The sequence below is a fragment of the Mastigoproctus giganteus genome, chromosome 2 (genome assembly GCF_048544385.1).
Source record: "Mastigoproctus giganteus isolate SK-2022 chromosome 2, ASM4854438v1, whole genome shotgun sequence".
Classification (NCBI taxonomy): Eukaryota; Metazoa; Arthropoda; class Arachnida; order Uropygi; family Thelyphonidae; genus Mastigoproctus; species Mastigoproctus giganteus.
In genome coordinates, this window is record NC_143576.1 from 706468 (window position 1) to 718584 (window position 12117).

The 12117-nt window shown below is 38.0% G+C and overlaps 1 protein-coding gene across 1 annotated transcript in view; it reads left to right on the top strand.

Moving 5' to 3' along the window:
- The window catches only part of LOC150089112 (NSFL1 cofactor p47-like), a 177537-nt gene that overhangs the window by 72512 nt on the left and 92908 nt on the right, over window positions 1–12117 (top strand). The window contains exon 4 of the mRNA XM_090390332.1: window positions 419–496. Within this exon, the coding sequence (XP_090246458.1) occupies window positions 419–496 (78 nt within the window). The remainder of the gene's footprint in view (window positions 1–418; window positions 497–12117) is intronic.

The window sequence follows — 12117 nt, forward strand, 5'->3', positions numbered from 1 at the left end:
TGGCTACGAATAGTAAGTTGTACCATATAAAATCACTAGCAAAATTTAAAAATATGCCAACAAATGACTTAAGACTATTTAAGCTGTTTGAGAAACACAATTTAATGTGTTAATTAAACAAAAAGACATTAAAAATTGACATAAAACTTATCATTTACACAAGCTCAAATTTCTGCATTTAATTAATAAATTATTAAATAAATCTGTAATTAATCACTTTGGAAAATTGCTTTGTGACTTAAAAAAAAAGCAGCCATATCATTATGCCATTGCCTTTATGGTATACTCATTTGTATATCACATTATAAACTCTGTTAAAAATTTTTAGTTTCAAATCTTTTTATGAGATTAACTTTTTCTTTGAATTTATTGCATTCATTGACTTTCTGCCAGCTTTATTGTATTAATTATGTTTCAGTGGTCAGCAAGTCCTTGGTCCAGGCAAAAGAAAAGCAGGTCCAGATATTGTGGAAGAAATGTTTAAAGCAGCAAAAGGGTATGTCCATCTTATTGTCTTAATTTTACATATTGAATTATAGTAGTGTATAATCTTGCAAGAAAAATTTGCAAATTGGCTTTCTTATTCAGTAGGCAGACTTAAATTTAGCCGCAGATGTCCATGATTCAGAAATAAAAAAACAGGAAATTATGGGTAATGATAATGATGGTTATACATATTAATACATTCATTGTGTGTTGAATTAGATACAATAATTTAGAAAGCATATGAAAAAGTGCACCGAACTTGCTGTGTGCATTTTGTCTTTTCTGCAGCTTGTGCTTTCAGAGGATATAAATTTTTAAAATAAGATTCAGTAAAATAGAATAAAAATTAGCATTAGTAGAGGCATATGATGCAAGAAAGTAAGCTTATACAGCATCAGCCAAAAAAAAAAAAAAAGCTTCCCATTTCAACCCATCTATTCACTGGACCATTCACTCCAAAAGAAGTTTGTCCAGTTCTTCCTTGAATTTATTTAAGCTATCAACTTCTGACAGATGGAAGTGTGCTCCAGCAATCAACCACCCACTGGATAAATGCAAAATTTCACACATCTGTTCTACAACTAACTTTCTTTCCTCAGTTTCAATTTATGCCCCGTCAAGTGTGTAATCTGAACAAGAGGAAGAATTCCATCAGCGTTGAGCTTGCTGAAACCATTCAAGGCCTTATGCACCTCGATGCAGTCACCTCGCAGATGCCTAGTCCCGAGATGCTGCAATTTGAAGAACTTAAGCCTTTCTTTGTAAGAGCAACCCTTTGTTCCCCCTCACTGATCTCGTTGCCCTTCGCTATACTCATTTCAGCAGCTCTACATCTTTCCTAAAATTAGACCTTCCGACATGTATGCAGTACTCAAGGTGTGGCATGACCATTGCCTTATAAATGTCTTGTAAATTGATAACAAAAAGTCAACAAAAATGTTAAATCAGTTCTGCAATAGATTTGACATAACATTTTGTGGAGTGAGTTATGTCTGGATCATGAAGAGTGTGGGTTTTTGCTATTTGGGATCTGTGGATCACAAATAGCAAAATCACAACAAAGTTTAGTTGTGATTTAAAAATTTTCAAAAATTAAAACTTTGTACCTATATGTTTTTAGATGCTTTGTAACAATTCAGAGCTAAAAGTCTTAGGAAAAAAAATTACAGACATAAGTTACTACAAATGCATCATGTCCATATGTAGTAAGTTAACCGCTGACTGGGCTAGCCAGGTGGGTAAAGTGCCTGCTTTGCAACCCAAAGGTCGCGGGTTCGAATCCCGCCTCGGGCTTGGATCAGAGTAAATGCAAACACTTTGGGAGGTGCATTATGGCCACAGAAGCCGATGTGCAAACAACTAAAAAAAAAAAAAAAAAAGTTAACCGAAATTAATTATAATGGCATCTCTTCATTACATATCATATCGTGAATGCCTTCACAGTGAGTTCCTCTCTGGTTATACTTTAAATAAGTAATGCTTATTTATAGAAAAGACTATTGTTACTTAGAGGAGAAAACCACCCAGACAGCCATTTCAGGGTGGGTGTACATATATACAGGGTCGTCCAGTGGTGGGATTCAAATAATTTAACAACCCGGTTCACTGCCCTAATGATCGTTCTAAGTATAAAAAAACTATATACCGAAAGGTAGTTTATTATTTCATGCAGTTAATACTTAAATAAGAACAATAAAAGAGGTCCACAAAACTAGATTATGTTATGAGTTTTAAAATATTAATGAAAAAAATATTAAATAATACCTGACAAAAAACAATAAAACTGTTATTTAAGATATTTCCATATTGCTTCTTGTTTGGCGTCTGCACTTGCAATTTTCTTCGCTTTTATCCGAGCATCATCGGCTGAGTGATTTGTCCTTAACCATCTTTTCACTGTAGGAGTAGGATCCCATTCCTTTAGAGGTAGGCTGATTAGACTAATAGTCATTGTGTTTGATATATTAGAAACAGTTAGGCGACTTCTCTTCTCTGAACATATTATATTCATCTTTGAAAACCCCTTTCCGCTTCTGCTGAACTTACTGTTTTGACAATATTTTTAGCTCTTTGAACATTTTCAGGAATTGCATAATTCTAGGAATTTTTTAAAACATTTTCCACGAAATCTCGATAATCATTAATATCAATTTGGTAATTAAAAATGTCATTAAATACGAGCAATGGTTCTTCAGCTGCTTTCCATGGAACTAGTACTTCTTCAATATTCCAGTAATTTGGCTCCAAAAAATCGAGAAATTGTAATTTATTCCTTTCTTGAAATTGACTACAACTTGCTTTTAAATGTTCACAATCCATTAGTCTTTTTTTTTTTTTTTTTTTTTCAAATTCATTAAAATGTTTTCTAAAAGTCTTTCCCGAGGAAGCCTGACAAATCGATAATTTTCTACAAATTTTATATTTTTGAAGGTTTCTGAAGTAATTAATTCATCAACTTTTTTTTCGTATGGATCCTTTTCCTTTCCAAGCATTTGAAATGCTTTAATAGATCTTATCACAAGTTTTTCAGCCTTTATTATGTCTATATTTCTTGCTTGCAGTGCATTTGAAAGAAGAGAAATTTCGTTTAAAATATCAATCATCAATGCCAAATCAGTTATAAAATATATATTTTCAAGGCGGGTAGCCATACCTAAGTACTTTTTATTTGAATAAAAATAGTGATTGTAGTGCTGGATATGTGCACCACACAGCTAGGGTTGACCTTAAACTACTGGCAGCCCATCTTGCTCCCAAAACTCTACCAATCTTTATAATTTCAATTCCAAGTTGTTCGAATATTTTGGAAAGTTCAATTTGGTTCTTATTGGATTGATGAAAAATAGTATATATCTTATCAATTAATATTTTAAAATGATTTACTTGCTTTATTTCCTTTATCGAATCATCTAAAACAAGATGGAGGCGATGATTTAAACAGTGCCATATTGTTATGTTTGGAAACTCTTTTGCAACCCTAGTGCTCGCTCCAGATTTTCTCCCAAGCATAACACTGGCACCATCGGAGCAAAATCCTATTAAATTTTTTTCTAGTTAGTTCTTAGTAAGCCCAACATTATTTAAACTTCCCATAACTGAAGAACATATTGTCTTTGCATCTTGTTTTTCCAATTCAGCTAGTTCAACGAAAATTGTTGGTGATGTAACTGAATCCTCAACTTTTAAGAAAAGTATAATAACTGGTTTGCAGGATATCATTGAAGCTTCGTCAATAATCAAACATATTTTCAGATTATTTTCAATAATTTTATTAAATATATTTTTTTTAATTTCCTTTGCAATGAAATCAACTACTTTCACAGCAGTTTTATGAGAATGTAATCCTATTCCCATATCTAATCTATTTTTTTGCACTTCTGTTTCATCTTCTATGTCTGAAAACGGTTTACATCTTTTTGCCAGGCTGTAAACTGTATTAAATACTCTACAAGTAGCACTTAAATATTTTTCATTCATCGTATCTATTACTTTTGTTATTGAATCCTGCTCATATTGTTTTAAGTTCTCTTTACAAATGTTATGAGCTTTTGATGAAAAATGTTCTTTCATTTTTTTCCTTAAAGAAGCTTGTTGTACCTCTTTATTTTTCCCTGATGCCTCAATCTGAAAACGTTTCCATTCTTTTGACACATGAACACTTTTCTCATTTATAAAGTCATATTTTGCACAGCCGACCGGGCTAGACAGGTAGGTAAAGTGCCTGGCTGGCAACCCAAAGATCGCGGGTTCGATTCCCGCCTCGGGCTTGGATCACAGTAAAATGTAAAAACTTTGGGAGGTGCATTATGGCTATAGAAGCTGAGGCGCCAACAACTAACAGGAAAAAAATATATATATATATATATTTTGCACAATACTCGCAACCTAACTTTTTGTTAAAAATTACCAGTCCGTCATATTTTTCTTTGAAATTGTTATATTGTTGCACTGTCCAGCATTCAGGAAGATTATTTTCAATTTTGGAGTTGTTATCGTTTTTTATTTCAATAACTCACGTGCTGCTTTCTTCAAGTTGGAGTGGTTGTACTTATGACTGTTTTGTACCATCCAAGGCCAATTCTGATACAACAAATTCTGATTTTGGTTTCTTATTGAAAAAATCTGTCAAACTCTGTTGCCTTTTCATCCTTTTAAGGTCTATTGCAAAAAAATTTAAAAATGATTTATTTTAATATATAATATATAGCAGGAATGGATATGTGCCTATATATTTGAATATTTTTACTGGTTCTGTCCATCTGTGGTCATATCATAAACTTTTATAAACAAAGTACTATGCTTATACCACTGATAAACATCAGTCAGAACATACATTTTCTTCATTTTATCGATACTAAATGAAAATTTCTTGCTGAATTAATAAATGGCATAGGCTATGCAGATTAAATACGATAGAAAAAGGTGTACAACAAACCAGTTTGTCAAGGGAAAGTTGTGATAAAAATGTCTTAATTACCACGTGCACACTGGCATAAGGATTCCAACATGGAAGAACATTCTTACACGGCTTCCGAAATGGGCGATAAGATAACCCTTGAAATCTATATTTCTATTGGTTTGTTGTATCCTAGCTTCCTATAGTTTTTATTCATCGGGGAAAACCAACACACTCATAATATCTCGTGTGAATTTAGGGCGTAACACAAAGCTGAAATAAATTGGTCCTTGAGGTTGTCACAGACATTCTCTCAGATATGCCAGACAAGCTGTACTTGCTACCTGGGAGTATAAAACGCTGATGAAACTGATATTCGGGTGACACTCAAGTCAAGTGGACCCAATTTCGGCGAACTCCGGGCGGACCTTTCCGCATCCTCCGTATTTGGTGGTGACAGGCTCGAACCCGGGTCTAATCAAGAAGCGTGTGCCACGCACTGCTGCTCCTTCCCACCTGGCTATGGAGGCGCCTGAGGGTGATGGTAGATGGCTCTCTGTCTTCTAACTTCTCCACTAATTCCGGTGTCTACCAAGGTTTAGTTCTTTCCCCCACTCTTTTCCTCTTGTATATTAATGACCTTCTTCCATTGACTGGAAATCCTATCCATAGTTTTGCCGATGATAGCACATTGCATTCCACTTTCCATTTTGAGAAACCTTGTCCTGCTCAATCAGCTTCAACTTCTCGAAAATCTGCTACCAATTCCTTAAATGCCGATCTTCAGGTAATTCTCCAGTGGGTCAAAGACAACTTAGTTGATTTCAAACCTTCTAAAACTCAGTCTTGTCTTAAATCTCGCAAAAAGGATTCTTCTGCTCCTATGCTTATCTTTAGTGACACTTCGATTTCTAGGCAAAATGATATATCTCTTTTGGGGATTACCCTGACTTCTAAACTCTCTTGGCACAAGCACATTACAAATATTGCTTCTTCTGCATCTAAAAAACTTGGTTTTCTCTTTCGCTTTCGGCGTTACTTTTCTTCCAAACAGATGCTCACTCTGTATAAATCGCAAATCCGCCCTGCCATGGAATATTGTTCCCACATCTGGGGTGGTGCCCCCTCTCTCAGGCTTCTTGATTCCATTCAGAAGAGGGCAGTTAGGTTAATTAATGACTCATCTCTAACAGAGTCTCTGCACTCACTGTCTCATAGATGTACTGTTTCTGCTGCATGCCTCTTCTACAGATACTTCCATGGGCACTGTTTTTCTGAATTAGCTTCTTTAATTCCTGCTCTCTCTTTCAAAACAGTCCGAACACGTGCCGCCACCAGCCAACATCCATTTACTGTCCAACTTCAAACTCACAGAACCAACTTTTCATCTTCCTCGTTTATTCATTCAAGTGCTGTTTTCTGGAACAACCTTCCTTCATACGTATTTCCTGAAAATTACAGTCTACAGAAGTTCAAGTCCAATGTCAACAAATATCTTCTTTCGTCTTCTCAACCTGCAACCCAAGCACGGTACTAAGTACTATAGGTTCTAACACCTCTCGTGTTTGGGGTTTACATTAAAAAAAAAAAAAAAAGGCAAATTGGATAAAGGTTTGTTTGTTTTGTTTTGTTTGTTATTTGGTTTTTAGGAGCATTAGCAGCTAAGGCCATATTGCTCCAGGATATGCGGTGGTCATTCCCTGACCTTTCTGCATCCTCCATATTTGGTGGTGACGGGCTCGAACCCCGGCCTAATCAAGAAGCGTGTGCTATAGTAGTAGTAGTGGCATGTGATGCAAGAAAGCAAATGTATGAGCTTATGCAGCATCAGCCAAAAAAAAAAAAAAAAAAAAAATCACACCATTCCCTCCAAATGCCTGTCCAGTTCCTCCTTAAATTTATTCAAACTATCAACTTCCACAACGACAGATGGAAGTTTGTTCCAGCAATTAACCACCCGCTGGCTAAAGGCAAATTTCCACACATCTATTCTACATCTGTCTTTTCTTAATTTGAATTTATGCCCCCTTAGGTTCGTAATCTGAACAAGTGGAAGGATCCCATCAGAATTCAGCGTGCTCAACCCATTCAAGGCCTTATATACCTCAATCAGATCACCGTGCAGGTGCCTAGTCTCCAGCCACTGCAATTTGCAGAACTTAAGCCTCTCTTGGTAAGAGGATCACTTCATTCCCCTCACCAATCTTGTTGCCCTTCTCTGTACACACTCAAGTAAATCTACATCCTTCCTAAAATGAAGCCTCCAGACCTGTACGCAGTACTCAAGGCATGGCCTGACCATTGCCTTATACAGAGGGATAATCACCTCCTTTTCCCTGCTAGCAAAATTCCTATATATCATTGACAAAACCCCATGACCTGTCCTAGCAGCCTGTCTGCATTGCTCAGAAAACTTCATGTCTGCCTGCACAATTACTCCCAGGTCTTTTTCATTTTCTACCACCTTAAGTGTAGTACCACACGGTACGTTTCTGTGGGGTTACTTCTACCCATATGCAGTACTTTGCATTTGTCAAGGTTAAACTTCAGTTGCCACTTCTTAGCCCATCTGCCCAAATTATCTAGATCCTGTTGAAGTAGCACACTGCCATTACTGTCATTAACAACCCTGCCAACCTTTGTATCATCTGCAAACTTCGACATTAAGCTTGATATACCTTCATCAATATCATTGATAAATATACAAAACAACAGTGGACCTAACACCGAACCCTGTGGGACTCCACTAATAACATTAGTCCAAGAAGAGCAGCACCCATTGATTACCACCCTCTGTCTTCTCCCACTTAACCATCCTTTTATCCATTGTAGCAACTTACCCTTAATACCATTCTGCTCCAATTTGTACAAAAGTCTTCCATGCGCAACAGTGTCAAAAGCTTTCTTGAAATCCAAATATATGATATCAAAATTATTTTTTGCATCCAGTTCCTTTGTAACCACATCATAATATCCTATCAAATTTGTCAGACAAGACTTTCCCTTAACAAACCCATGCTGTGTCTGAATTATTACTGCAGTCTTGTCTAGATGATCCTGCAATGCATCTTTAACCAGCGACTCCATTATTTTACCCGAAACAGAAGTTAAACTAACTGGTCTGTAATTACTCGTGTCACCCTTCGATCCCCCGTTGTGAATTGGGGATACATTTGCGCATCTCCAGTCCATGGGAACCTCCCCTGAGTCCAAGGATGCTCTCATAATTATGGCTAAGGGTTTGCTTAGTTGCTTTGCCACCTCCTTTAATATAACTGGATAGATCCCATCCACCCCAGGTGCTTTTCTTACGTTTAACTTCAACAATTTCTCTTCCACTTTGCTCTCAGTTATTACAAGATCATTAAGCACCCTGCTACAATTTGATAACCTTCTGCCATTTTCAAAAATTAATAACTCCTCATGTGTGAATGTAGATGCAAAATACTCATTCAGTTTGTTTGCTATCTGAGCAGCATCATCAACAGTCGAACCATCGATGTCAAGTGGACCAATCAGATTCATCCCCTTCCTTTTAGAGTTTATATAAGTAAAGAAATCCTTGCTGTTTTTCTTAGCATCTTTTGCCAAGGATTTCTCGTAATCTGCCTTCGCCTGCCGAACCTCCTTTGTGACCTGATTACAGATTAACTTATATCTGCCATAGGCTTCTGAGTCGCTTGATAATTTATATGCATCCATGCATTTTTCTTCTCTGTTACGAGTCTCATTAGTTCATTTGACAACAATTTAGGCCTAAACCTTGAACAATATTTCTTAATAGGTATGAAACTTTTAGTAGCTTCCACGATTAATTCCTTGAATGCTTCCCACCTAGAATTTACTGTTGATAACATCGTCAGTTGATCCCACTGTACAGAATTTAAAAACTGTTTGAGACCACTGTACTCGCCTTTACGGAAGCAAAAACCTTTCCCTTTACCCCTGATGGTAATTAAATCTTTAAGTAAATCCCACGTCAGTACACTGTGATCACTGCCACCTAGTGGTTCTTTTATCTGCAAATTCCTGATACATGAATGATCACTGCTGATAAGGCTCCTCCGTAGCCAGGTGGGAAGGAGCAGCACACGCTTCTTGATTAGACCGGGGTTCGAGCCCGTCACCACCAAATACGGGGGATGCGGGAAGGTCAGGGAATGACCACCGCATATCCCGGAGCAATATGGCCTTAGTTGCTAATGCTCCTAAAATCCAAATAACAACAACAACAACACTGCTGATAACCAGATGAAGAGTATTACTTTCTCTGGTTGCCTCTCGAACTGCATTAAGAATCTGCAGATAAATGAACCACTAGGTGGCAGTGATCACAGTGTGCTGAAGTGGTATTTACTCAAAGAGGTAACTACCATTAGGGGTAAAGGGAAGGGTTATTGCTTCCGTAAAGGCGACTACGATGGACTGAGACAGTATTTAAATTCTATACAGTGGGACCAACTGATGGTGTTACCAACAGCAAATTCAAAATGGGAAGCATTCAGAGAACTTATCTTGGAAGCTACTAGGCTTTATATACCAACTAAGAAATATTGTTCAAGGTTTAGGCCAAAATGGATGTCAGATGAACTAATGAGGCATATGGCAGAGAAGAAAAATGCATGGGATACTTACAAATTAACACATGACACAGAAGCCTATAATAGATACAAGTTGATTAACCAAGTTACAAAGGAGGTTAGGCAGGCGAAGGCAGATTACGAGAAATCTTTGGCAAGAGATGCAAAGAAAAACAGCAAAGAGTTCTTTACTTATGTAAACTCTAGAAGGAAGGGGATGAATCAGATTGGTCCACTTGATATTGACGGGTCAACTGTTGATGATCCTGCTCAGGTAGCTAACTAACTAAATGAATATTTTGCATCAACATTCACATGTGAGGAGTTGTTCAGCGAGGGGAATGCCAGAGGTGTATTCAACTCTAGCAGTAAGCTACAGAATCTTGAAATAACTGGGAGTAAAGTGGAGGAGAAACTGCTGAAGATAAACACAAGAAAGGCACCCAGGGTAGATGGGATCTATCCAGTTATATTAAAGGAGGCAGCAAAGGAAGTAAGCAAACCCTTAGCCATAATTATGAGAGCTTCCTTGGACTCAGGGGAGGTACCCATAGACTGGAAATGTGCAAATGTGACCCCAATTCACAAAGGAGGATCAAAGAACAAGTAATTGTGTGAGCTTAACTTCTGTTCCAGGAAAATTAATGGAGGCACTGGTTAAAGAAGCACTGCAGGATCATTTAGACAAGACTTCAGTTATAGCTCGGACACAGCATGGTTTTGTTAAGAGGAAGTCTTGCCTGACCAATTTGATTGGATACTATGATGCAGTCACAAAAGAACTGGATGCAGGGAATAGCTTTGATATTATATACTTGGATCTTAGAAAGGCTTTTGATACTGTTGCACATTAGCATTAGTAGAGGCATTTGATGCAAGAAAGCAAGCTTATGCAGCATCAGCCAAAAAAAAAAAAAAAAAAAACCCACTTCCACTTCACCCCTCTGTTCGTTCAAAATACCTGTCCAGCTGAGCCTTAAACTTATTTAGGCTATCAACCTCCACCACAAGGGATGACAGTCTGTTCCACCAACCAACCACCCTCTGGCTAAAGGGAAATTTGCGCGCGTCCATCCTACATCTGTCCTTCCTCAATTTGAATTTATGCCCTCTCAGGTGATTTTTCTGAGCTAGAGGAAGAATCCCATGAGCATTGAGCATGCTTAAACCATTCAAGGCTTTATACACCTCTATCAGATCACCTCGCTGGTGCCTAGTCTCCAGACACTGTAATTTGCAAAACTTAAGCCTTTCTTCGTAAGAGCACCCCTTTGTTCCATTCACTAATCACTAATCTTCTCTGTACTCGTTCCAGCAGCTCTACATCCTTCTTGAAATTAGGCCTCCAGACCTGTATACAGTACTCTAGGTGTGGCCTGACCATTGCCTTATACAATGGAATAGCACATGGAAGACTGCTACACAAATTGGAGCAATGTGACATTGGAGGCAAATTGCTACTATGGATAAAGGGGTGGTTGAGGGGGAGAAGACAGAGAGTGGTAATCAATGGACACTGCTCATCTTGGACTAATGTTATTAGTGGAGTCCCTCAGGGCTCAATGTTGGGTCCATTATTGTTTTCTGTATTTATAAATGATATTGATGATGGTATATCAAGCTTAATGTCCAAGTTTGCAGACGATACAAAGGTTGGCAGGGTTGTCAAGGACACTACTGACACTATGCTGCTGCAACAGGATCTGGAAAGGTTGAACAGATGGGCTGAGAGGTGGCAAATGAAGTTTAACATTGACAAATGTAAAGTACTACACGTGGGAAACAGCAACCCCAGAGCAATGTATCAACTCTGTGGTACTACACTGACATTGGTAGAGAATGAAAGGGACTTGGGGGTGGTTGTGCAGGCAGATATGAAGTTCTCTGAGCAGTGCAGACGGGCTGCAAGAGTAGCTCATGGAGTATTGTCAATGATATACAGGAATTTTTCCAGCAGGGATAAGGAGGTGATTATTCCCTTGTATAAGGCAATGGTCAGGCCACACCTAGAGTACTGTATACAGGTCTGGAGGCCTCATGTCAAGAAGGATGTAGAGCTGCTGGAACGAGTACAGAGAAGGGCAACAAGATTAGTGAATGGAACAAAGGGGTGCTCTTACAAAGAAAGGCTTAAGTTTTGCAAATTAGTGTCTGGAGACTAGGCACCAGCGAGGTGATCTGATAGAGGTGTATAAAGCCTTGAATGGTTTGAGCATGTTCAATGCTGATGGGATTCTTCCTCTAGCTCAGAATAATCACCTGAGAGGGCATAAATTCAAATTGAGGAAAGACAGATGTAGGATAGACGTGCGGAAATTTGCCTTTAGCCAGCGGGTGGTTTGTTGGTGGAACCGACTTCCATCCCTTGTAGTGGAGGTTGATAGCCTAAATAAGTTTAAGGCTCAGCTGGACAGGTATTTTGAACGAACAGAGGGGTGAAGTGGAAGTGGGTTTTTTTTTTTGGCTGATGCTGCATAAGCTTGCTTTCTTGCATCAAATGCCTCTACTAATGCTAATGCTGCTGCAGAAAACAATCATCCAATAAATCCATAAAAGTCTGACTAGTGTGTGAGTGCCCAACCCACAAGTTCCAGTCAATATCTGGGAAGTTAAAATCCCCCATTATAAGACATTCCGATTTACTAGCCCACTCTA